At 46.2% G+C, this 27016-nt stretch overlaps 1 protein-coding gene across 16 annotated transcripts in view; it reads right to left on the bottom strand.

Moving 5' to 3' along the window:
- The window catches only part of Dysf (dysferlin), a 201572-nt gene that overhangs the window by 142172 nt on the left and 32384 nt on the right, over positions 1-27016 (bottom strand). For all 16 annotated transcript variants that reach the window (XM_034511381.2, XM_076939996.1, XM_034511380.2 and 13 more), the window contains exons 4-5: positions 6466-6571; positions 558-672 (exon numbers count right to left, since the gene is read on the bottom strand). In XM_034511381.2, the coding sequence (XP_034367272.1) occupies positions 558-672; positions 6466-6571 (221 nt within the window). The remainder of the gene's footprint in view (positions 1-557; positions 673-6465; positions 6572-27016) is intronic.

Here is a 27016-nt window from a genome sequence, read left to right as displayed (position 1 = left end):
ACAGACAGCCTAGTGGTCAGGCTAGCTTTCCCAGGCACCACCAGCAAGCCAGCCTCCTGGGCCTACGTCTTTACTTGACAAGCCTAACAGAAGCTTGAGGCAGGCACAGGACATAGCCTACTCACTCTGTCTGCTTAGCTCATGTATGATCATCCCTATGTCCAGAAGGACCAGCCCAAAGCCACACAGCTACTCAGTGTCAAAAGCAAGATGGAAACTCCTGTCCCCTAACTTTGGCTCAAAACTCCTTACAGAGTTGGAGGTGGAGTGGGGTGAGTGGCTCTTTGGTTACAATCTATCACTGTTTAGGGAAGCACTAAGCCTCAGGTCACATACTAGTCTCCAGAGCTACCACATGGAGTGTACAAGTTGGACCCCATCCTTCCCAGACATCCGGGATTTGGGGAGCCTCATTAGGGATCCATCTCCACCTCTCCTTTTCTACCCACCCACAACCTCTGTCTCCACACTGGGCATCTCTTAGCCCCAGGATTAAGGAGACATGTTGGCCATCTTCCAGGGACTGTGCCCTATCAAGGGATGGGTGGGCTCCTCACCAGCCACCAGGTCCATGTCAGGCAGTGTTGGGGAGGGTGCTAGTGAAGCAGGTGGTGGGAACAAGGGCACAGCTCCTGGGGGTGGTGTGTAGGACACCTGCAGGACCAGAGAGGCCTAGAAGAGATGAGTCGGTAACAGGTAAGTATAAAGGAGAAACGACAGCCTCCCTCCAGTGTCCTTTCTAGTCTTCCATCCCTCTCCAAGGCCTCTGGCTCTGACAGGGTCAGGGCTGCAGGAGGCTGTAGGGAAGCCACCCAGGAACCTGTAAGCACAGCCAGGCAGGTACCAGTGCATCATCTTGGGTCAGGTGTCCCCATTCAGGAGCTGTGTGACATTGGACAAGTTGTATAAACTCACCCAAGCTCAGTTTCCTGCCTGGAAAAGGGAGGTTGCCAGGGCAACAGGTCTCATGAGGCCAAAATTGGATGAGAGATGTCACCTCTCCTACGGAATTTGTCCAGTTCTTGGAAGAAGTCCCTCAACCTTTCTGCTCACCAAGCTCCACCCTGTGCTGACAGTTCAGCTTGGTTCTGCTCTAGCTGCAGCTTACACTTGAGAAGCCCACCGAATCCACTCACCTTCTTCCCCTCCCCCTCTTGGAAGCCCTGATACCACCACACCTTCAGACAAGAGGAGAGACAATGGTCACGCTTTACATGTGGGCAGGAAAGGCTGCCTGGGGTCACACTTCACCTCCTCCATGGCCACTCCACTTTCCATAGGGAGAGAAGATCTGAGTCCAAGAGAAGCCAGAAGGTCACAGGACTCCAGCCTGGCAGCTTGAGGCCATCGGAGACCTGGCTGAGTTTCTCCCAGGGTCAAAGGAAGACTTTTTGGAAAAGCCCAAGTAAAAGCAGGGTGTGGTGGTAGACACCTGCAGTACCAGGACTTGGGAGGTAGAACTGGAGAGCCAGAAGTTCAGGGTCATCCTTGGCTACATAAGGAGTTCAAGGCCAGCCTGTATATACAAGAACTGATCTCTCACCTTCCCATCCACCCCAGATCCAAGTCAGAAGTGCTCAATTTAAGAACATACAAAACCTCTCTCGATGGCATCACTTAGGAGACAAGCCTTAAGCATGTCTGGGTCGGTTTTTGCCATTCTGGGCATGTCTGAGATGGACTGTGTTGATTGGGTTGATTCAGGTGCAAAGATGCACACAAAAAGTGAACAGCACCATTCAATGGGATTGGGTCCAAGAAAGAAAGAAGAAAAAGCTGTTAAGTACAGTATTCATGCATCTCTGTTTCTTGTGGATTTGGTGTGACCAGCAGCTTCAGGCTCCCACTGCCTTGACCATCTTGCCATGAGGAGCTTCATCTTTAATGGTGAGTTCAAACAAGCCTGTCTTCCCTAAATTGCTTTTGTCAGAGTCTCTTATCACAGCACCAGGAAAAGAAACTAAGACAACCCCAGGAGAAAAAAATAAAGTATCAGAGGTTGTCACTGTCCTTCTGTTCTTCTTCCTGTGTGGAGGTAATCCCCTCTCTGTTTCTAAGATTTATTCTTTTTATATTTTATATGTACAGCTGTTTTGCCTGTGCATATGTATGTGTACTCTCTGTGTTCAGTGCCCACAGAGGTCAGAAGAAGACATTCTGGAATCCCTGGGACTGGAGTTACAGAGAGCTGTGAGTTGCCATGTGGGTGCTGGGAATCAAACCTGGGTTCCCTGGCAGAGCAGACGGTGCAGACAGTGCTCTGAACCACTGAGCCATCTCTCCAGCCCCTCCACCTTCGTCTTTTAAACAAGAACTTAGCTCAGACAGCAAGCATTTTCCACAATTTTAGCAAATACTTTACAAATGTTTGCTAATACAGTCTTCATCTGAGTGAGCTAGCAGGGAATACTGGCCATAATAGCAAAGACATCAATAGTGAGGAGGATACCCTGACCACTGGGGCAAACCCTGTCCTGAGGTTGAAAAGGTGCCAGCTCCCACTGTATCTCAGGCTTGTACCCCCCAGATTGGGGACCAAGGAGGGGAAACAGACTAACAAAGGCAGGACTAGCAACATTTCAGGCTCAGAACACTGAGGAAGGAGCCCAGAGGCAACAGGCACCCCTTTGACATCACATTCAAGGATTGGATGTAACTGGCCCTGCATGGCTAAAAGCTACCACTAGGTGGCGCCGTTTGAGCAGCGAGTATTAATATTGTCAGCTGGTAACTTGCTGGAACCAGCTTCCTTGGCCCCAGTGTCCTCTCCCCTATGACTGAGGAACCACTGGAGCTCTCTGGAGATATAACAAACTTTACAAGATAAGCCTAGACTATCTTTTTGTTCCAGGAAAGTCTCAATACTCAAAGTCTCAGAAACATATCAAAGGGACAAGAAGGAGCTGGAGAAATAGCTCAGAGGTTAAGAGCCCTGGCTGGTCTTCCAGAAGACTAAGGTTCAGGTCCCAATAACATGCAAGAAGCCCTGGGTTCAAGCCCCAGCATCACACAGACCAGGTATGGTGGCACATGCCTATAGTGCCACAGCATCAGTGGGGTGGAGACAGGCAAACCCCTGAAGCCCATTAGTCAGCCAGCTACATCCATGATCTCCAGATTCAGCAAGACACCCTGACTCAAAAGATCAGATGGAGAGTGAAGGAGAAAGACATTTCAACCTCACCCTCTGGCCTCCATTGCTGTGTGCAGACACATAAGAACAAGTATATATAACATACACACAATGAACCTCCAGGAGGTCTGTGAGCTGGACACTGTCTATGTTGATATCTTCCATTCCTTTGAAAGAGATGCTATGGAGAAGGCCTGTAACTCAAAATACACACTCTGACATCCAGGGTGATGGCTAGGTAGTGGTGACATGGTTTCAAGTGGCCCGGGACACAGAGTGGTTTGGACTACTCTTAGACGCTTCTCTCTCCCACTCTCTGACAGATTCTTTCACTATGTTCCCCTGTATTCTATACTGGCCTTGATTTCACTAAATCTTCTAGACTGGCCTCAAATTCATAGAATAATCCTCCAGCCTCAGGCTCCCAAGTGCTGGAATTACAGGTATAAACCATCAAACCCAGTTTCTTTGTTGTTGTTAGTGATGGTGGTGGTGGTAATGTGTGTGCGTGCGTGCGTGCATGCAAGTGCGTGCACACATATGTATGTGGGCGGGAGGTGTATGATTGTGTGTGAGTGTGAGAAGATATGAATATGTGTGTGTGAATGTGGGTGCATATGAATGTGTGTGCGTGTGTGTGTGTGTGCGTGTGTGTGTGTGTGTGTGTGTGTGTGTGTGTGTGTGTGTAAGTCAAAGTCAATCTAAGGTATCTCGTGATCCATCAATCTTGTTTCTTAAGACAATCTCTCATTGGCCTGGGGTCCACCCATTAGGCTAGCTGGTCAGTAAGCTCCAGGAATCCACCTGTCTCCACTTTCCCCATGCTGAGGTTACTGTCACACCACACCTATTGGTTTGCGGATTGGAACTCAGGACCTTGAGGTTTGCAAGGCAAACACTTTACTGATTGTGCCAGCTCCCCAGCCCTGCTTCTACACTTAAATCATTTCAAAATAAAAGATCCAAGCCAGGTGGTGGTGCTGCATTCCTTTAAAGCCAGCACTGAGGAGGCTGAGGCAGGCAGATCTTTTTGAGTTTGAGGCCAGCCTGATCTACATATTGAGTTCTAGGTCAGCCAGGGCTACACAGATAGACCCTGGCTACACAGGGACCCCCAGATGGTGAGGGTGGGATAAAAAAAAGTGGTGGAAGGGGGTTGCCTCTGCTATTGCCATAGGATCTGGACTCAGTATTGCTAAACAAAGCTTACGGCTATCACACTGACTCCAGGGTCAGACCTGGTGCAAAATGAAATATAAAGGCATGTATTAAAATGTTGTCTAGAACTTAAAGATAGCAGCAGAGAGTTAAGTCAAGCTCAGGGCCCTTTGAAGCCGTGCCTGGAAGGGATGCCTGCTTGGGCCAGTCCAGGCCAGCTCACAACTGACAACAAAGAATGACAACCCTGCCTGATGTATTTTGCTTATCCACTCTTCCATTAATTTAAACATTCATTTAAAAAAAAAAACAGATGTTTTGCACCTGCTGGAGATTAAAATTGTTAGAGACACTGGGGATGCCCCCCATGCCTCCCCCAGCGGCACAGGTCCCAGCAGGAACCCCCAGCTCAGAGGTTCTCTCTACCTGCCTATGTTGTACCAGGACTGCCAGGGGATACAAGTAAGAAGGATAGAAGACCTCCAAGAAGTGAGGGCTGCATCCCAGGCAGCAAGGGGGAAGTGGGGGGGTCTCTTAACCTCTCCCCACCTCTATGCAGACTTAGCTGGTGGCTCACTGAGCAGTGCCCATCCCTCCTCTCCCATCCTGACTCCCATGCATTCATCTTAGAGTCATTGTGAAGGATGGTCAGGCTCCACAGGCAGCCTGGGGTCTGAGGCAATGGAGAGGAGGCAGCGAGTTCTCAGCTTCTGAGCATGAAGTGCAAACAGAATATGGAAGCCAGGCCAAGGGCAGGGAACGCAGATGATTTCCAGCCTTCCTCAGCCCAGTACGCAGAAACAAGGCTGAAAGATTCCATCGCAGGGCACAGTGAGTTTGGAGAGAGCAAGTAGGGAAAACATCAATGTCATAGGCGCTGGAGGTTGGCATAGAGACGTACATATCGTGACAGGGATTTAAGACCCTCTGGTTGAAGGCTGTAGGGAGGAGGCTGCTTCAACCTGGAGGGTAACAGGAAAGCACCAGACAGGTCTGACTCCAAGAGCTGCTCTTGACAGAAAACCTGGTATCTGTAACTCCTCTGGTGCTCCAGGCCACAGAGCCAGCTAGGAGTCTCCTCAGGGTCCCAGAAGAGTCAGCTGCAAATGCCACCTGAGGCCTCCTACATTAACATAGTGTTAGCTGACTGCAGAGCTCAAAGAGTAGTAAGAGGTGACACAGGAGGTGACTGAGAAAACACTACATGAAAGCAACCCCAGTGGCTCTCTTTTCCCAGTAAGGACCCAGTATGGTCCCATTAAGCCTAGCCCAAATTAATCCCAACTTTCCTAACCAGTCAAAGGCTCAAACACACACACACACACACACACACACACACACACACACACACACACACACGCTCACACACATGCTCACACACACTCATACACACACTCACATACACTCACATACACACTCACACTCACTCACATACTCACACAGTCACATACACACACATACTCACACACACTCACACTCACACACACACTCACTCACACACACTCACACTCACTCACTCACACAGCCTGTCTATGAGGTCTGATAGCCCACAACCCTGCAGGCTTCACTGGGAAGAAGTATGTCAGGTCAGGATCAGCAGTGGCCCTGTGCATCCTGTCATGTAGGCAGACCCAGAATTCTAGTGACCAGGAAGAAAGAACCCTGAAGGGTATATTTAGACCACTAAAAATAACAGGAGGCCAGCAAGGAGGATTGGGGATGGGTTGTGCGGACTAGGAGAGCATGGGAAAGCTGGGGGAGGGACTAGACAGACAAGAGAGGAAAAGGAAGGGGTCCTGACTGGCCCCGGTGGGTAGGGGAGAGTTGTCTGCCTCCCGCCCCTGGTGACCTGTGATCCAGATGACTCAGATTTCCGTATCTGGAGAATGGTGCTGGCAATGAGGAAAGGCAGTCTGCCAGGCAGACAAAGGAAGCCAGTCAAGGCTGACTAGAACACAGGACAGGAGGTGACCAACTGGGCCAGACTCAGAAGTAGCCAAGTAGGGGACTGGCAGGCTTCACTGGCCTTGCAGATCCCAACCATGAATCTCTTCTAGTACCTTAACCTATAGCCAAGAAGAGCCAGGCTTGGCGCTCCCAGGAGCCGGCCCCTGGCATAAGATACAGGGCCTCAGATAAAAGCTGGCTATGGACAGAGAAGTCCAGACATTTACCCCCGTGGGTTGCTGCTTGGAGTCCAGCAGAGGTGCGTTGAAGCTGGCAGATAGGCTGGGGGTGGCAAGGACCTCCTGGAGTGGGATCTTGGCTTCCCCCAGGAACCTGAGAAGACAAAGGAATCCAAGGATGAGAACCAGCCTAAAGTACCTGGCTCTTCTCTCACCTCCTTCACCGCCCAGTTAGAGTCTATCTACCTAGGACCACCAGTTCCCTTGGAGTCCGCTAAGGTTTCTCTGTATCCATGGTACCATGAGTGCCATGTACCCGTGTAACATGGTTCCTATGGTAACATGTACCCATGTAAGATGGTTCCCATGGTAACATGTACCATCTAACATAGTTCCCATGATAACATGTACCCATGTAAGATGGTTCCCATGGTAACATGTACCCATGTAAGACGGTTCCCATGGTACATGTACCCATGTAAGACGGTTCCCATGGTAACATGTACCATATAACATAGTTCCCATGATAACATGTACCCATGTAAGATAGTTTCCATTGTACCATCTTAGGGAGAAGAGAGAGATCGAACAGAGACACCTGTCCTTCCCTTCCCCAAGCTCAATCTTAACCTCCTTCTGTCAGCAGCCTAGCCATGCTGCTGCCGTGTGTGGGGACAGATTCTCAGTAGACAGATTATTTATATATTTATTTATTTCTCATTTGTTTATTTACTTACAGGATCACATGTAGCCCAGGCTGACCTCAAACTGGCTATGTGGCTGAGGATGAGCTTGAACTTCTGACTCTCCTGCCTTTATCTCCCAAGTGCTGGGATTACGGGTGTCCCCCACCACACCTTGTTTATACAGCGCTGGAGATCAAGCCCAGGGTTTCATGCATGCTTTGCAAAGCACTCTGTCAACTGAGCCACACCCTTAGCTCCGCCATTAGATCTTAACAATGAACCAGGCCAGCATCACCAGAGGACAGAGGCGACTTTTCATTTCACACCTCTGATGCCTCCATGCATCAGTTGGCTGCACCCACATCACACAGTCTAAACCAGTTTCCCAGGAAGCATAGCACCAGTAACAAATCAGATGCAAGGAACCTTCCTGTCCTCAGACCCAGAAAGAAAACAAGTGTTGATCTAGGAGACAGATCCCTTCACCAGACGTCCAACACACAAACCTGAGATCACACTTGTCACTGACAAGAGATGAGATCTTGGGAAAGTGACCCACTGGGTGGATGGCCAACGAAGGCCTTTCAAAGAATCCAGAGGAATAAGTCCTGTTCTGTGGGTCCTAAACCACATACCATGCACTCTCTGCCTCTGCAGTGGCAGCAAGTGGCCTGTGTCACCTAAACCCTGTCGCTAGAGTCTACTTCAGCCTCTGCTTGCTCCCTGGGAGCCAAACTATGGACAGCCATCAGGGCACAAATCCTCATAGGTCCTGGGGACAGCTATGGGGACACATCGAGCTTTTTCTTATTTCTCCTAATGAATAAAGCTAGTCCGGTATCAGAGACTATCCTTGCCCTGGTCTGTAACAGTGGTCTGCGTATGGGTTTAAATAGACCCATGGAGTGAAATTTGAATCTTGACCTAATGAGCTAGGTTTACAAATACTACTCCAGTAAGACACCATCTCATCTCCACTAGGATGGTGCTAAAAACTATGAGGACTTCTAAAGTCAGGTGAATGCATCATGAGAAGACCCTGAGCCTATAGGAACAAGAGTCAGAAGGCTTTGTCTTCAAAGGGATATGTGTAGGTGTCAGGTTGACAGCGATGGACTTGCAATAATTGGTGTTGATTGTCAACTTGACAACATCCAGAGCCATTCAGTAGACATGCCTCTGAATAGATCTGTGAGGACATCTCTAGACTGAGTTAATTGAGGGCGGGAAGAGCCACTGTAAATGTGGGTGGTCATATCCCAAGGGTTGGGGTCCTGCTACACAGAAAGGAAAGAGTGAGTGGAGCACCATTGTTGATGTCTCTCTGCTTCCTGACTGTGGATGCGATGTGAGCATCCTCTCACTCCTAAACCACGACTTCCTGCCATGATGGACTGTGTGTGTGCCCTCAAACCATGAGCCAACACAAACCCTTCCTTCTTTATATTGTTTTTGTCAGGCATTTTGTCATAGCAACAATAAAAGAAACGAATATGAATGCCTTATAAAGCAGCAGGGAGAGAGAGAAGGAGGAAGAAGAGGGGCATGGAGAAATTAAAATCTCACTGAGCATGCTGCGGGTTGGAATGGAGGGTGATGCTATGGGAACATTAAACCTAGACAGGCAATCTAATCTCTAGCCCCACTTCTGACTCCAGACATCTACACAACACGTTCAAGCAGCAAACATCAGAAAATGAGAGTGTCTCAGTGTCCACTGGTAGAGCACTTGCCTAGCATGCACAAAGCCCTGGGTTTCCATCCCCAGCACCACATAAACCAAACATGCTTGTTCATACTTATAACCCCAGTAATCCAGGTGCAGAGGCAGGAGGATCAGGAGTTCAAGGTTATACTCAGTTACATAATGAATTTGAGGCCAGCCTGAGATACACAAGACATTGTCTTTAAAAGGTTAAAGACAGTGGAGTCAGGGTGGGGCTAAAGAGATAGCTCAGTGATTACGAGGTCTGGCTGTTCTACCAGAGGACCTGAGGACAACTCTAAGCATGGAAGCTTACAACTGTCTGTAACTGCAACTCCAGAGGTTCCAATGTCCTCTCTGGCCTTCAAGGGCTAAGGTATGTAAGTGGTATTTTGCATCCAAGCAAAATTTACATACATGTAAAACAAAAAATTAACTTTTTAAATAAATAAATAATATGATATGATATGAACAACTAAGCCAGGTAGGTAGATGGACAAACAAAATGAAATATGCGTGTACATGGACTATTGGTCAGTATGCAAGAATTCCTGACACTTCTCCTGGGACAAGCCTTGGTACAGCTGGGTTGCAGCTCTGTGGTAGAGCACTTGCCTTGTGTGCATGAGGCTGCTAGATTCAGACCCCAGTGCTGTCCGTAAATAATAAAAAAGAATTAGTGTTGAGACACAGAAGGGCAAATGTCATTTGATCTTGTACAAAGCACCCAGTCAGATTCACAAGAACAGAAAATAGAATGGTGGTTACCAGCAGCTGGGAGGGAGGGAAGAAGAAAATCGTATTTAATACGGTTCAGGTTTTCCACTTGGAAGACAGAAAGGGTCTATAGATGGATGGGGGCAGTGGTTGCACAAAACTGTGCATTTAAAAACTGTTAAAATCCAGTGTTCCTCCAGAGAATGGCACCATGGTAGACTTCCACATTCCACCCTGAAGTGCACACATGCACCTGCTCATCCTCCCCACATATATATTAAGTAAATTAAAAATAAACAATTTATAAACTTATATAATAAATAATTATTAAACTTCCTGGCAATAAAATACATGTATTTACACCCTCTTAAGGCAGGAGAGTCTCAGTCACCTTACAGTTTCTCTTGCTAGAAAGACAACACTCTGTGTGTGTGTGTGTGTGTGTGTGTGTGTGTGTGTGTGTGTGTATTTGTGTGTATTTATGTGTGCATGTTTGTGGGTATGTGGGTGTACTGCATGTGTGTGTGTGTTTAATGTTGATGTGTATGTGTGTTTGTGTCTGTGTGTATGTATATACATATTTGTGGGTGTGTACTATGTGTGTGCATGTGTGCTGCAGAGGACAGCTGTGTGGTCGGGCCTCACCTCCCACCTCATTTGAGGCAGGATCTCTTCACTGTTCATCTGCTCCATGCCAATTGCCTTTCATACTCCTGAGAATACTCCTCCCTCTCCCCGCCTCCCATGTTCCTGGAAGAGAACTGGGATCACAGACGCTCGAAATGAGGACCTTTTATGTGGATGCTGATGACTTGAACTCGGGTCCTCACACTAACACAGCGCATGTTTTTACCACTGGGCCACCCCCCAGCCCTTCTCTTACATTTCTTTATTTTGTTTTTTTGAGACAGAGTCTCACTGTATAGCCTTGGCTATCCAGGAACTCACTCGGTAAGCCAGGCTGGCCTTGAACTTACAGAGATCCACCTGCTTCTCCCTCCCAAGTTCTGGGATTAAAGATGTGCACTGCCACACCTGGCTTGACACCTCTTTCTTTAAAGAAAGAGTAAAAGGGGGTTATTACAGGGTTTTAATGTCCCACAAAGGTCAAGACTTCTAGAATGTGGGCTTCTCTGTTTCCTGACACCTACAGGAAGCTTGCACTATGGTTTCCTAAGCAAGGGCTCTTCCTAGGTGTAACCTAAGGGCTATCATGGGAATAGTGCTTGTCCCCAGTATTGTGACCAGAATGTCCTCAGAACAGGATTCCCCATGACATAAGAGATCAAAGTCACTCTGTCCTTTATGGGAATCCTTGGCAGCAGACCAGAGTGATTTGATCAAGTAGGTAGACAAGTAACCTGCCCCAACAAACCTGCAGTTGTGGGCAGTGTCTACAGTTGAGGCTTCTGGCCTTGGCAGCAGAAAGGCCAGGCCCAACAGCAAAACAGTAACAACAAGCACCAGTCTAGTGGACCAAATAGCTCAGTGTGGCTGAGCCCTGGCTAGAGGCCCAGAGTAAAGGTGGACCACCTGAGCCTGGCTCACTGGCAAAGCCCTCCCAGACAGCAGGGAGAATTCCAGGAAGTGGGGTGGTGAACAATGGCAGGAAATGCAGAAGGAAGCGCCGGCTCGACCTCTGCCAGCCCTAGCCCTTCCGGCTGCCCCCCAGAGCTGCCTAGGAGTGACTGTTATTTCCTCCCTGATACCTCTTTAGGGGCCGTCAAATGTGTCCATAGGAACTAGGGCTAGTCCTTCTAAGGTACCAGGTTGTCCTATATCCTGAAGAAGAAGGGCTGGAGGCTACCTGTCCAAAAACCCCAGGGGAAGGCTGTGGTGACAAGTTTGGAAGAGTCAGAGAAACAGAGCCTCCCATATGGGTGAGTGATGTGAAGTGTAGCTCAGTGGGAAGGCAGAGACTTGTGGAGGTGGGTTAATGAGGTCTGAGGCTCCATCACAGGTTGCGGAGAAAGCCACAAATTTATCCATTTCAATCTGCAAAGGAAATAGGAGGTTAAAGCCCCTCCCCAAACTCCCTTCCCCTGAAGGTCTACTAAAGGGACCTCAGTCTTAGGTCCCCAAACCCTGGTCTGTTCCATCTGAAGACAGACACTGAAATACAAGCTCTAGGACCAGCTATCTGCTAAGCTTGGCTCTATGGGCATCAATCAGTGGTCTGGCAGGTGCCCTGTGGCATCAACAAGAGTCCAGTGAGTCAAGGAGGGACCTGGAACCCTACAAGGGCCAGGGCTGTGGGAGCCAGCGGGATATGGCAGAGCCTACGGAGATAGAAGCAGCCCTGTGGGCCTGGCCCTACCTCAACACCACAGGCCCTCCCAGCTTTCCTCCTCTGGTCATTACTCTCAGCTTTGTTGATTCAGAACCACTGGAACATGGGAGCAGAAGCCTGGGGACTAAAAGAGACTTTGCCATTCCACAGAAAGAGAAGGCAGGATGGGCATAGTGGAGGGAGAGCAGCTGAGACTTGACAGACACACATTCCCCCTCCCCCCACCCCCCCACCCTCCATCCCCCCCACCCCCACCCCCACCCCCCCGGAAGAAAGAGTTGATTCTCTAATTCATTCCTGAATGTCAATGCCCTGTCAGACAGATGCTGAGTGGGAGCCTGTGACCAGAGGCTGGAGCAGTTACGTGTGAAGGCGGAGAGGGGGAGGGGCTAAGTTTATGCTAATGAAATATGAGAAAATGGAAACAATTTTGTTTAAAAACATTGAGTCTTACTGCATCATTGTTTGTAAGAACAAAGCACAAAAGCAACCCAGCCGTCCGCCCCCCCCCCCCCCAAGACTGTGTAGACACAGCACAGCACATCTGTGCTATGAAATTCTGCTGTAAAATAACACATTTCTACAGAAAGTTCTCAAGACTTGGTCAAATGCTAAAACAAGTCCATATAAGAGTTATATCATACTATCTACTGCATAAGAAAAGGGAAGCTCACAACTATCCTGGTGGTTGAGCAATAAAAGCTCTGGAATCATCTACACCAAGCTAAGATCAGTGGAATGAAAAACCAGGACTGCTTTTTTGGAGAACAATATGGAGTTTCCTCAAGAAACTAAAACTGGATCTGCCATAAAACCCAGCTTCACATTTCCAGGTATATACCCCCAAAGAAACACCACCATGTAAAAGACACACTTGCGTGTACTTGCTTACAACAGCTAAGCACGGAATCCACGTAGGTGCCCATCCATAGGTGAATGCATAATTAAATGTGATATATGCATATACACATGCTGGAATATTAGGCTGTATTAATGAAATGTTACTCAGCCAGGAAGATTAATATTCTATCACGTCAGCAAAACAGATACACCTAGAGAGTACTATGTTATGTGAACTAGATGCGGACAAATTTTGAATATTCCCTTTCATATGTGGGTGCTCAACCACTGATGGTGGGAGGCTGGAGAGACGACTCATCAGTTAAGAACACTTGCTGCTTTTGCAGACGACCTGGGTTCGGTTTCCCAGCACCCACATAATAGTTAACAACTGTTTATAACTCCAGTTCCAGGGGCTGATGCATCTTCTTTTAGTCTCCATAGGCTTTGTACACTTGCAGTGTGCACACACACACACACACACACACAGAGGCAAAATGCCCACACATCTAAAATAAACTTTTAAATTGATTGTGAGGATAGGCCCAGAGGGCAGCATGCTTGCCTAGGATGCTGGTTGCCCTAAGTTTGACCTCCAGCACCATAGAAACTAAATATGGTGGTACAGACCTGAAATCCCATCACTTGGGAGGCAGAGACGGGGGAATTTGGAGTTCCGGGTCATCTTTAGGAAAAAAAAAAAAAAAAAAAAAAAAAAAGACCAGAAGGTATAAGAATGATTACTGGTAGTATGATGGGGGCAATGGCAGACTGGATAGCAGGTACTTAAACACACATGGATATACTAAATCCATGGCACAGGAAGGGTTAGAGAAGAGAGGGGCTTGAAGGCTCCAAATACACAGGCATGCTAAGGAGAGGGCATTGTTCATGGACCAGTGTGGTCAGAGTACATGAATCAAATTATCACACTGGACCCCACAAACATGTGTAATTATTATGTGTCATTCATGGAAAAGACACGACTTGTTAATGTAATTCAACTCAAAACAAAGCAAAAACCCTGCAAAAGACCTCGTTCTGAACCGTATTATCGTGCTTTTGTTTTCTGGGATTTTTGTTTTGTTTTGTTGACTTGAGATAAGATCTTCTTACACAGCTCAAATGGATTCTGAACTCATGACCCTCCTGCTTCACCCTCCTTAGTGCTAGTATTCCAGAGGCAAGCCATGCATGCCCAGTGCTTTCCCGTGTTCTGATGTCCTGAGCCTTGTTGACCTGGAAACACTGACCCTCCCAGAGTAGCGAGTCCCTGGAGACAGGAAGGTCCCCAGCAGGCAGGGCATGGCCTGGAGCACGGGTAGCTGGGTAGATTCTGCTTCCGTTTCCCCACCCTGCTTGCCCTTTTGATGCCCTCTGCACATTCTCATTTACGAAATGGCTCTGAGGCTCCTATGAGGTCTGATCTCTGAAGGGAGAATAAAAAAGATGAATCTCAGAAGTCCATGCAGAATAGGCTGGTGGCACGGCTCGGTTGGCACAGCAGTGTTACCTGGGCATGAGGACCTGAGCTTTATCCCCAGCATCCACATGAGAAACCAGGCATGATGGTGTCCCCATTGCCAGGGACGGAGAGCTTGCCGGACAGCCAGTGCAGCCAATATGAGGGGGACCCTGTCTCAAAAAACAAGTTGAAAATGCCTAAGGATTAATACCCCAAATTAACCTCAGATGTACACATACACCCGTTACACAGGGAGACTGTGGCCCAGCAGTGGGAGACTTCCACAAAACAGCCTCATCAAGGAATGGCTTCTTCCTTCCTCAAATGTTCTCCATGATAGACACATGGAACCAAACACCAGAGGCAGGGCGAGCTCCACGGAAAGCCTGGGCTGACAAAGCCCAGTGTGCTCACATATCTATGGGTGGTGCTCAGAATTGATACCCCACTGTGACTTCAAGAGTGTGGAAGGGAGGAAAGCAGAAGGAGTGCTGGAGACTAGTTTACCACATCCTGGGAAGGCAGATCAGGGAAGGAACACAGCAGGTGCTGGGTGAGGGAGGCACTCTGAGGAGCGGCACATTTGTATGGGCCTGGAGCATGGCTTTAACCCCAAGAGGAAAAATGCACAGCAATACACAGTGGGAAGTCAGCACCAGGCCAGGTCACAGAAAGCTGCATGCCCAGAGAGACACAGTGTCCCCAGAGCCCAAGGCCACGGAAAGCCACATATCCAGAGAAATACCCGTGTCCCCAGAGCCTAAGACAAACAAAACACACCACCTCTACAGTGGTGTGATCTAATCCTGAGAAAGCATCCTATAATTTCCAAAGGAGGGGAACTGAAGAGCAGGCTTTATTCCCAGCACCCACACAACCATCAGTAATGCCAGTGTTACAGGATCTGATGCCCTCTTCTGACCTCTGTGGGCACCGGGCCCATGTATGGATAGAGATATGCATGTGAAAACACACCCATACACATACAGTATATGAATTTTCTAATTAAAAATTTTTTAAATAAAAATAATTTGTCCTTAGAGATAAAGACGGTGGGATTAAAGAAGGCTAGAATAGCAGACCTTGCCAGCACACACTCATAATACCAGCATTCGGGTGATGGTGGCAGGGAGACTGGGGTCTCAAGGTCACTCCAGCTACACTGCAAGCTGGAGGCCATCCTGGGTCAAGTGAGACTGTCTTAAAAAATCAAACAATCAAAACTTAAAAAAAAATACTAGATAGCTAAAGAAATATGACTCGATGTGGGACTCTAAACTGGATCTGGCCCTGGGGGCGGGGCGGGCACTGTTTGGAAAAGCATTTCTTGATCAGTTAATAGGCTGCTGTAAAGCTTAGATTCCATCTATGAAGTTCATCCATGTAATGTATCTGCTGAGGTTAATACGGAGTCCAGCTATGAAAAGAAATAGCCCTCATTTTAAGAAATATGCCCTGGAATATTTAGGACCAGACAACTGCAACTTCGATGATATGACTTACCTTCAAATGGGAGGGAGACTAGCGAGGGAGGGAGGGAGGGAGGGAGGGAGGGAGGGAGGGAGGGAGGGAGACGTAGTAAGAATCAACAGAAGTAAAGGGCAGGTGGGTCGTCTCTGTACTCATTTCTTTATTTTTTATAATCGTGAAACTATACTTGTGATATTTAAAGACAGTCACTATGGTCAGTTTCTCATCTTTGGAAAAAAAAAAAAAAAAATATATATATATATATATATATATATATATATATATATCACAATTCAATCTCCAGTAACTCGGTTGCATCCTGTCATCATGAGTCAGAGCCCCTGTCCATCCTGGGGTACGTACACACAGAAACACTTGTGCAATCACACAGTCATTCCAGAGAAGAAACACTCATGATCTGAGCCTCCTGGGCCCTGAGCTATGCATGCCTGGCAGCGAAAGACAGGAAGTGAGAAATGGTAGGTCCTTCCCCAGCCCCTGAACTCTCCTGGCCTCAAGCAGCCTTCCTTCCTGGACCTGACTCCCTAGAGGTTGTCCAGAGGTAACTCTAAATAGTTTTCCACTTCAGTCTAGAGAAAGACAAAAGAAATATTATTCTGAAATCCAGGGATGTCCTGGACAGAATCCAGGGCAAAATATAGTTTTTAAAATCCTTGAAAATGAGGGTGTGCCCAGCACTTTTGAGCCCACGGAGAACAATGAAATGGTGAGCTGTGAATATTTGGGCCCCAAATTGCCTCCTGGGGAGTCCAGAAAACAGCCTGCAAAATAAAAGCTGATCCTACTATGCCTGCTCTTCCCAACTCGACAAGAGCACCCTGAAGCTCTGCCTTCCAAAATACCCTCATGGGTACCCGCATCTGAGAGAGAATGCCCTGAGATAAGCCCCCGAGAGCAGGGGAAAAGGTTCTCCATGCTCCAAATGGACCAAGAGCTTCGATTGCTAGTAAAAGCCCAAGTGTGCAGAGTTAGGATGAAGCCAGAAGAGGAGGTCAAAGAAACAAAAACCTTATGTAGACACTCCATGATATCACCACTTGAGGCAGAGCAAAACAGAAGTCAAGGCCAGCCTGGGCTATAAAAAAAAGACATTGTCTAAATAAATAAATATGGCAGCTGTGATGGTCTACAATCTCAGTATTCAGGCAAATAAAGAGGATCATGAATTTGAGACTAGCCTGGGCTACATAGCTACACTCTGGTCTCAAAATAGATGTATAGATGATAGATAGATAGATAGATAGATAGATAGATAGATAGATAGATAGATAGGAGGATTAGGTGCATCACATCTGACACTTTTTAATGTGTTCTCAGCATCAAGGTTAAGATCTATCCTCAGGACAGAACAGCAGACAGTTCCCACCCTCCCAACATCTTATATGCTTATTCTCTTTACTCCAATAAACCCACTTCCAGAGACTAATGCAAAAACACCAAACAAGCAAACAAAACAAACAAGCAAACAAACAAAAACCAAACCAGCCCCACAAAACAAAGTACAAACTTTGACACATTAAAACATTGGAATCGGAATAAAATTGTTCACTAGAGTCCTTCCGGTCTGGACCCGAGCACTGAGCAGATCCCAGATGGCAACTCTGCCCCCAATCTCACAGAACCCAGAGGAAGCAGGCCTCCCAGGATCTCTAACCCGGGCAGTATCTTAGGTAAGGAGACAGCAACACCCATCCCAAACAGGAAGTAACTGGGACCCACTAGGACCCAGGAAGTCACTCCTGGCCAGGAACACTGGTTCCTTCCAGTCTGCTGGGCCCGAACACTGAGCAGATCCTAAGCAGCAGCAGCTCTAACCCCAGTAGTAACACCCACCCCACACAGTTCTGATACAACCAAGATAATAGAAAAGACAGGCTCCAGTCAGAGACAGGGCAGGTAGCACTGAGGAGATCCAGATGGCAAAAGGCAGGTGCAAGAACCTAAGCATCAGCAACCAGGGTACTTGGCATCATTAGAACCTGGTTCTCCCACACAAGAAAGTACTGAATTCCCCATATCACTAGGAAAGTGAGATTCAGATTTAAAATCACTTCTAATGATGATATGAGAGGGCTTTAAGAAGGACATAAATAACACTCTCAAAGAGTTTGAGAACACAGGTAAACAGGTAGAAGCCCTTAAAGAGGAAACACAAAAATCCCTTAAAGAATTACAAGAGAACACAACCAAACAGGTGAAGGAACTGAACAAAACCATCCAGGACATAAAAATGGAAGTAGAAACAATAAAGAAATCACAAAGGGAGACTACCCTGGAGATAGAAAACCTAGGAAAGAAATCAGGAGTCATAGACGAAAGCATCTCCAATAGACTATAAGAGATAGAAGAGAGAATCTCAGGTGCAGAAGATACCATAAAAAATATTGACACAACTGTCAAAGAAAACACAAAATGCAAAAAGTTCTTAACACAAAACATCCAGGAAATCCAGGACACAATGAGAAGACCAAACCTAAAGATAATAGGTATAGATGAGAGTGAAGATTCCCAACTTAAAGGGCCAATAAATATCTTCAACAAAATTATAGAAGAAAACTTCCCTGACCTAAAGAATGAGATGCTCATAAACATACAAGAAGCCTATAGAACGCCAACTACACTAGACCCGTCACATAATAATCAAAACACCAAGTGCACAAAACAAAGAAAGAATATTAAATGCAGTAAGGGAAAAAGGCCAAGTAACATATAAAGGCAGACCTATCAGAATTACACCAGACTTCTCACCAGATACTATAAAAGCTAGAAGATCCTGGACAGTTGTCATACAGACCCTAAGAGAACACAAATGCCAGCCCAGGCTACTATACCCAGCAAAGCTCTCAATTACCATAGATGGAGAAACCAAGATATTCCACGACAAAACCAAATTTACACAATATCTTTCCACAAACCCAGCATTTCAAAGGATAATAGCGGGAAAGCTCCAATACAAGGAGGGAAATTATACTCTAGAAAGAACAAGAAAGTAATCCTTTTCCAACAAATCCAAAAGAAGATAGCCACACAAAGATAATTTCACTTCTAATAACAAAAATTACAGGAAGCAACAATCACTGTTCCTTAATATCTCTTAACATCGATGGACTCAATTCCCCAATTAAAAGACATAGGCTAATGGACTGGATACTTAAACAGGACCCAGCATTTTGCTGCATACAGGAAACTTACCTCAGTGACAAAGACAGACTCTACCTTAGAGTAAAAGTCTGTAAAACAATTTTTCAAGCAAATGGTCCTAAGAAACAAGCTGGAGTAGCCATTCTAAAGTCTCCAGCCCGAGAACACAAAGGGAGGGACTCATGGTTCCACCTGCATACGTAGTTGAGGGTGGCCTTGCCAGGCATCAGTTGAAGTGGATGGCTTCGATGCCTGAAAGTTTGGATTCCCTAGTGTTGGGGAATTTCAAGAGCAGGGAGGTGGGAATAGGAGGATGGTGGGAGCACACCCTCATAGAAACTCCCAGAATTATATAGATTAGACATGACAGAGGCAGGCTGCCAGAAGACTAGATTCCAGAATTCAAATAAAATATTATCTTGATACTAAAATTTGTTTTGAAAATTGTATATTGAAGAATACACAGCCTTGGTGTATCTACTCATCAAACAAGCTGAGCAGACCTGCTCAAACCTCTGATGTCCTGGAATTCCAGCTGGATGCAGTGAAGACACAGCATCAGAGGCTTATCAATTTACTCTTCTCCCTGCCCCTCTTCTAATATCTCAATGCCCATAATCAACTTGAAGAAGTTAATGAAGAGTTGGCACCCCTATTCCCTGGGCTTGGGGACTGAGGTGGTTAATATTGGGCTGTCTTTCTAGGGAAAGTAGTGGTTTTGTTGGAACAGGGAGGGTTAGCTAGGATTTATTGCATAGCCATAACCTATTGGTAAAAATATGTATAATTGTTATTAAGATGTTAATTTCTTATTAAGAAGTTAATTTCTTAAATGGTACAAAATTCACTTTGATTTCAAATTTAAGGTTTTCATTAGCACCAGTTTCTTATTGATATAAAAGTGAGATTAATATTGTTACTCTCATAGGCATTGTGCCTATATAACACATTTAGGAATACAAGAATTAGACCCAGTCCTTCTTTAACGTTTTTAACTGATTTGAGATGGTTAGCCTGTGAGTTAAGGGCCTATAGCAAATTCATGTCTCTGAGTTTATTGTTAGGGTGTTTTCTATATTTTATTTAGAAATAGCTGAGAGGAGTTAACAGACAACAGTCCAGATTGCCTTACATAGCTAGTTAGTTTTCAAAATGTCAGAAGTCCACAGAATTGACGTTACAAACATTTCTGTATTAATGTTCATTTTGATTAGAGACCTGTCTGCTCCTGACAGCTTCCTATCTTAGATTCTAAGAAGAAATTGAGCATCTTTGGAGTTACTCCAGTTGTGGTGAGACAGCCACTAGGCAAGACTTGCCTCTTTTCATCTACAGACAAATTACTGTCCAGAAAAGGGCACACTTGCGGAATAGTCATCTGATTATATCTGCCAAGACAGAGTAATCAGCCCTTAATAATTCTGCATCACTAGGTCTGTCAGATGATCCTGGGCCAGAAGTGTGAAGATCAGATGTTCCAATGTTTTGGGACATCCCAAAACGGGACTGTCCAGGTGTTCAGCAGTCTCTATAAATTGCTAAGTTTTAGAATCTATGCTTTGTGCTTCCCATAATTTCAGTTAACTCAGTCATTCTGGATTCTGATGGGGTTGAAGACTTATAGTATCATAGCCAATCCCAGCTATTTACTTTGAGAGAAAAGATTTGAGAGGATGGTTTTCAGCTGACATTCATTCTAAAGCCAAGAAAAAAGCCAAGTTCAGAACTAAGTCTTTTAGTTAGGAGAGATGACAGAGATTCTGGTTAGTCAACAAAATGATGGACTGGGTATTAGGTCTATCTTGTACCTTATTGACACAAATTGGTATAGTTATGCTCTAATTGTATTTTGAGAGAAAAGTTTTATTTTAGCAGGAAGGAGGAGGAGCTAAGGTGGGAGGAATAAGGAGAGGAGGAGGAGAAGGAGAGGAGGAGCTAGGAGACGAGAGAGAGAGAGAGAGAGAGAGAGAGAGAGAGAGAGAGAGAGAGAGAGAGAGAGGAAAGAGGAGGGGGGAACATGGAGACGGATGTTCGAGTGTCTCCACCAGTCAAAGACAGTTGATATATGTAGGTTGGATATTGGATTACACTTCTGATTGTATGGGCATCTTGTTATTGAGCATTACCAAACTTATAAAGCCTTTGATTAACATTTTAAAAAAATTGTATAAAAGCAAAAAGGAGGAGGGGAGATGGGATAAGGGTTTTCTAGGGAGGGGAAATGGGGAAAGGGGATGGCATCTGAAATGTAAATAAAATATCCAATAAAAAATAAATCAAAAAATTGTTCACTGGATAACCACGTGAAAGAAGAAATTGGGAGGAACCCAAACTCCAGCCAGTGAGGGCACAGTGAGACAAACACAGAGCACACAGCAGCGTATTTCCAAGTAGAGAGTATGCAGGTAATCTCTGTCACCTGTGTGGCAAGATGAGCCTTATAGAGGTGTGTCCAAGTCAGAATAACACATGACAACTGAAAAATGAATGTGGCATACTGTGGGGTGCTACACGTAGGGCTCAGGAGAGTGGAGCAGAATCTAAACCAAGTTGGTAATGATAAATGCCATGGGAGAGAGGGAAGAATGGATGAATGAAAGAATTGTCACTTTCCCCTTATGCCTCCTTAGTAATGGAGTTTGTGTATGCACACACAGAGACATACACACACACATATGCTCATGTATACATGCACATATGTGCTGAAACATACATGCATACACACACACATATACACATACACACTTTTGTAGAATTTTTAAAGTTTAAAGTATATGGGTATATGTATATTTATTCTTATGTGTGTAAATACACAGGCTTGACAATCCTGGAGACACCTTGGTTTTTGAGACAGGATTTCTCACTAGGACCTGGCACTCACCAATTAGGCTGGACTGGCTGGCCATAGTACCCACCTGTCTCCTGTACCCCAGCACTCGATTACAGGCATATACCAACACCCAGCTTTTACATGAGTTCTGGGGATTGAACTCAGTCTTTATGCTTGTACCACACACTAAGTTGTCACTGAAGTCTATTTCCTTTCTTTTAATAAAAGAACATGTATGCGTTTATGTGAGAAACACATCAAGGCATGCAGAGCATGTTCATGTGCTGTGGAATTGATGTATGTGCATCTGTGTGCATCCTGCTATAGCCAATGGCCCCCATACTTAACTTCCTCAGTACTTCCATCCATGGGCTTTTGGAAGACACTCTGTCATTCAGCCTACAGCACAACCTTGTCTTGCATAGGTTATATTATTCCAGTGTCCCAATGGGAAAATAGTCTGAGGGCTCAGGTCCCCAACAGTAATACAATACTAGGCTGGGACTCACTGCTAACAATGGAGTTAAAAGTTCCTTCCTTCATATTCATATTCATATTCATATTCATTCTCTCTCTCTCTCTCTCTCTCTCTCTCTCTCTCTCTCTCTCTCTCTCTCTCAGTGTGTGTGTTTTTCCCCTTAAAACAATACAGATAAAACAATAACAATAAAAATAAGACACACAAAACCACGAAAATCAAAATTGAATAGAATAAATAAGCAAAAGACTGAAAAGAAAAAACAGCCAAGAAAAATGGCCAAGAAAAGCGAAATGAGACAAAAAGTCTACATGAATATTATAAAGTTCATTTTGTGTGCCCAAATACTCTTGGGCCTGGAGCCTTTCCTAGAAAGTGGTTAATGTACCTGGCGAGACCCCATTGGAAAAAACTGCTTTTTTTTTTTTTTTTTAACTTGCCAGCTTTTTTTTTTTTTTTTCCCTTAATCCTTACAGTGCAGGGCTGAGACAGAGTTCAGATGTTTAAGAGACAGCCAGGGTTGGAACAATGTAACAATGTAGCGCTGTCTGTCTGATACAAGAAACCACTAATTACCAGGCACTGCTTACATTTAAAACAATAATCTGAAGTAAAGAACCAAGTGTGGTGCTGCACACCTGAATTCTCAACATTTGGGAAACAGAAGCAGCAAGCCCAAGAGTTCCAGGCCTCCCTGGGCTACAAGGGGGGAGGAGAGAGAGGGGAACAAAGCAACAGACTCCTGAGCAGAGGTGCAGAGAGGTAGGGTATGCAGGATGAAGGAAGCCTTGGGGGAATTCTAGATGCAGAGAGAAGGAAACAGAGGCTCTGGCTCTGTATCGGGCAAAAGGTGAGAGGGGAGAGAGAGACTGGGAGAAGGAAGTCCCACTTATAAGTAAGAGCTGTCTGGTTGGAAGAAGACCCCAAGAGGACAATGGTGAGCTCACAGAAGATAGTCAGGAATGCCAGGGTGTGGCTGCAACAAGACCCCTCAGGGCTTTCCTGACAGCAAACGACTCAGAACAGCAAGACAATAACAGTCACCATCCACTCAGGACCAGACTGTGTGGCTGACGGGTGTTGAGGAGGTGTTCTATAAAAACATTCACTGAACTTGTCTTCAGTTACTTTTCTATTGCCGAAGAGCCACCATGAGCGAGGAAACTTATAACAGAAAGTATTTAATTTGGGCTTTATGGTTCCAGAGGGTTAGACTCTGGTCCAACCGTCATGGTGGGCAGTACGGTAGCAGGCAGGCAGGCATGGTGCTGGAGCAGAAGCTGAGAGCTTACATCTCAATCAACAATCAGGAGGCAGAGAGAGCTAACTGGGAATGGTGTGGGCTTGTGAGATCCCAAATCCCACCTCCAATGGCACACCTCCTCCAACAGGGCCACATCCCTAATGCTTCCCAAAGAGTTCCGCCCTACTGGGGACCACTTATTTAAATATGTGAGCCCATGGGCGGCGGGGTGCATCTTTATTCAGAGTGTACAGAGTCACAAAACATTTTTTTTTTTTAAAGATTTTATTTATTTTATGTAGGTGAGTATACTGTAGCTGTCTTCAGACACACCAGAGGAGGGCATCAGATCCCATTATAGATGGTTGTGAGCCACCATGTGGTTGCTGGGAATTGAACTCAGGACCTTTGGAAGAGCAGTCAGTGCTCTTAGCCACTGAGCCATCACATAACAGTCACCATCCACTCAGGACCAGACTGTGTGGCTGACGGGTGTTGAGGAGGTGTTCTATAAAAACATTCACTGAACTTGTCTTCAGTTACTTTTCTATTGCCGAAGAGCCACCATGAGCGAGGAAACTTATAACAGAAAGTATTTAATTTGGGCTTTATGGTTCCAATGGTAAAAACACATAACTGAGCCATCTCTCCAGCCCTGTCACAAAACATTTTTGTCTTTACGATATTCAATGTCACGCGGCTGCCCTAGGCACTGCTTAGCGTGTTTCTTATTTTTGCCTTGGAATTTTGAATTCCGTTTTTCTTTCTGTGGTGGTGTGTTTTATGCATGTGTGTGCTCATGTGAGTGTGGGTGCCCTGACTGGGGGGGGGGGGTGGAGGTGAAGGCCAGAGGTTGATTTGGGATGCTTTCTCCACTCATTCTCTCCTGGAACCTGGAGCTTCCTGTCTCAGCTAGATTGGCCGGCCAGTGAGCAGCAGAGAGCCAGATCCCTACCTCTGTGCCCCCCCCCCCCAGCACTGGCATGACAATTGTGCACTGTCATACCCAAATTTTATGTGGGTGCTGGAGAGCTAGTAAGTCCTCCTGCTTGTACAGCGAACACTTAACCAGCTGAGCCATCTCCATAGCCCCTTTTCTCTCCCTTTCTTATACAAGCTTGTGAGTGTAGAGTACAGCATTTAGGCATTACAGAATTACCATGCAGGGACCCTACCATGCAGGGACCCTGTTTCTCCCACCCCCACCCCCCACCCCCACCCCCGCTTTAAATAGGGTCATCTCATTTAAGCTAGCTGTGACGAAGACCACAGACACGCTTGCTCTGATCATTCCCTCACAGAATAGGGTGTTTAGGTAGCTCTGTCCTTTTGCAGATATTTATGAATGTGAGCTTAAATCTAAACTTAGTCTATTACAGTTTAATTCTTAAATTGCCAGAACTGACAAATTAAGATAAATGCTTGGAAAACTTAAAAAAAAAAAAAATCACATGGGAGTATCTGTAAGACAGAAAGTTCTGGTAAGTGATGTCTAGTGAACTGTCTGCTCTGGATGTGGAGGTTTGAAGAGCTGCTTTCTCAGTATGCTGGCCTGCAGTGACCAGCTCACGTGGAAACTGGAGAGCCAGAGTTCACCAGCAGGGGCCAATGGTAAAAACACATGACCCTTCTGCAAAACATGTGACCCACACAGCTGTCCTTGGAGGTCCAGCCTGGCCCCTGAACTGACCAAAATTGTCTAAACTATGTCCACAGCTACCTCTGGGGTCTCAGACACCTCCCACAGCTCCTAGGAAAGAGCTTAATTCAATAATGAAAACGAAACCTGCATTTCCTCGTGGCCTGCAGTTACCCACAGCCTGTCCACCTTTGCCTCACTGAACTCTCAACTCCTATGTCATTAGAGGAACTGAACTTTGCAGAGCTTCCAGACCCCAGCTGCCAGGGGCCCTGGGAGCCTCTGCAATGCAGAGATAACAGAGCCAGGAGAATAACACAAATACCTACCCTCCAGCCACCCACAGCTCCAGCATAGCCCTTGGGAACATCACCAATCTAATCTTATAGCCTCTGTTTCCTGTCTGTGAGGACAGCAGCAGCATCTGCTAGAGAAAGATCATCACACAGAGCAGGTTTCCACGGTACCAGAAACCTGGCTAAGCTGGGAGGTTTCTCTACTGCTACTGCTAGCCTGAGACTGGCCCCAGGGCTCCATTTCCAACAAGGCTGTGCCTGGCACAACTCTGAATTCCCACAGGAACTCTCTGCCCTTCACTTCTGCACCTGGAGCTACTTTCCCCTCCAAAGCCTGGCCCTTCTTTAAGAAGCCTTCCCAGACCACCTGCCCCATGTCCAGAGTTGCTGCAGAGGTGCTAGTCCACCTTCAAGCTCATTGAGGTGTCTGCCTTTCCAAAAAGCAGTGAAACTGTAGCAAAGGCCACAGCTTTTATTTTATTTTTTTTATTATTGTGCTTGTTATTGTTGTTGTTGTTATTGTTGTTGAGTACTGTATGTATGTATGAAGGGAAGATCACGTGTGCCATGGTTGGGGGGGCCCTTACCTGATGAGCCATCTTAACAGCTGTGGGCCAGCTTCTTAAACCTTGGGTTAGATAGTATCTCATAACATAATATGGGCATTGCAAAACACTTAGCAATAGTAAAACTTTCTAAACCCAGCCAGTTGTGGTAGTAGAGGCAGGCAGATCTGTGTGAATTAATTCAAGGCTAGCCTGGTCTACATAGTGAGTTCTAGAATAGCCAGTAATAGAATAGCCAGTAGACAGACTATCGAAAGAAAGAGAAAGAAAGAAAGAAAGAAAGAAAGAAAGAAAGAAAGAAAGAAAGAAAGAAAGAAAGAAAGAAAGAAAAGGAAGAAAAGGGAGGGGAGGGGAGGGGAGGGGAGGGGAGGGGAGGGGAGGGGAAGGGAAGGGAAGGGAAGGGAAGGGAAGGGAAGGGAAGGGAAGGGAAGGGAAGGGAAGGGAAGGGAAGGGAAGGGAAGAAAAGATTTCCAAGCCCACACTGAACAAAAAATAATTTAAAATAGAATATGTAACGGCAGCGCTCACCCAGATCCCCTCATGAGGCGCTCTTCACTGCGGCTTTGGCTCTGAGCACACAACACACATCCTGCACCACTTTACACACTTCAATGCCCAAAGTCACGTATCATTTTCGGAAGCAAAAGAGGGTCATGACTAGAGATGCCCCGAGTGCCCTCAGACACAGCCTGGCTCCCCACCCTACAGTGCCACTTCAGAGGCACAGGGACAGTGCCTTGTTCTTCCTCAGGGATGCCAGACCACACACCCAGTGCTAGCTTCAGCCACAAGGAAACAGTAACGGCTTGGATTCTTTCTCTTCACTTTTAAGACTTCAAACTTGGCAGATTTCGAAGCCTGAGCTCCTTCCCAGCTTCCCCCACTCCAGGTTCACATAACCAAGACTCCCTGCCTCAGATACAGCTGACCCAGTTCCCAAACAAAGGCTCCCCTGTGGCCAGGTCTGTGTGCAGCCAGCCCGTCCTCAGGGCCAGATTTCAGTGAACAGCAGGCACTTGAGCCCACCCAACACAGCTGCACCCTGCTGTACTCACCAGAAACCACTGACCCCCTATCCTTACCTAAGTACTGTCACTATAGATCCTCCCAGGCTATGTCTCCTGGCCACTTACACTCACAGCCAACTGGCCCATTGATATTGGAGGTCTCACCCACCACTACTTACAAGGTTCAGGATCACCCATGACAAAG

The sequence above is a fragment of the Arvicanthis niloticus genome, chromosome 9 (genome assembly GCF_011762505.2).
Source record: "Arvicanthis niloticus isolate mArvNil1 chromosome 9, mArvNil1.pat.X, whole genome shotgun sequence".
Classification (NCBI taxonomy): Eukaryota; Metazoa; Chordata; class Mammalia; order Rodentia; family Muridae; genus Arvicanthis; species Arvicanthis niloticus.
Note: the sequence above shows the minus strand (reverse complement) of the source record. Positions and strands in the feature narration are given on the sequence as shown.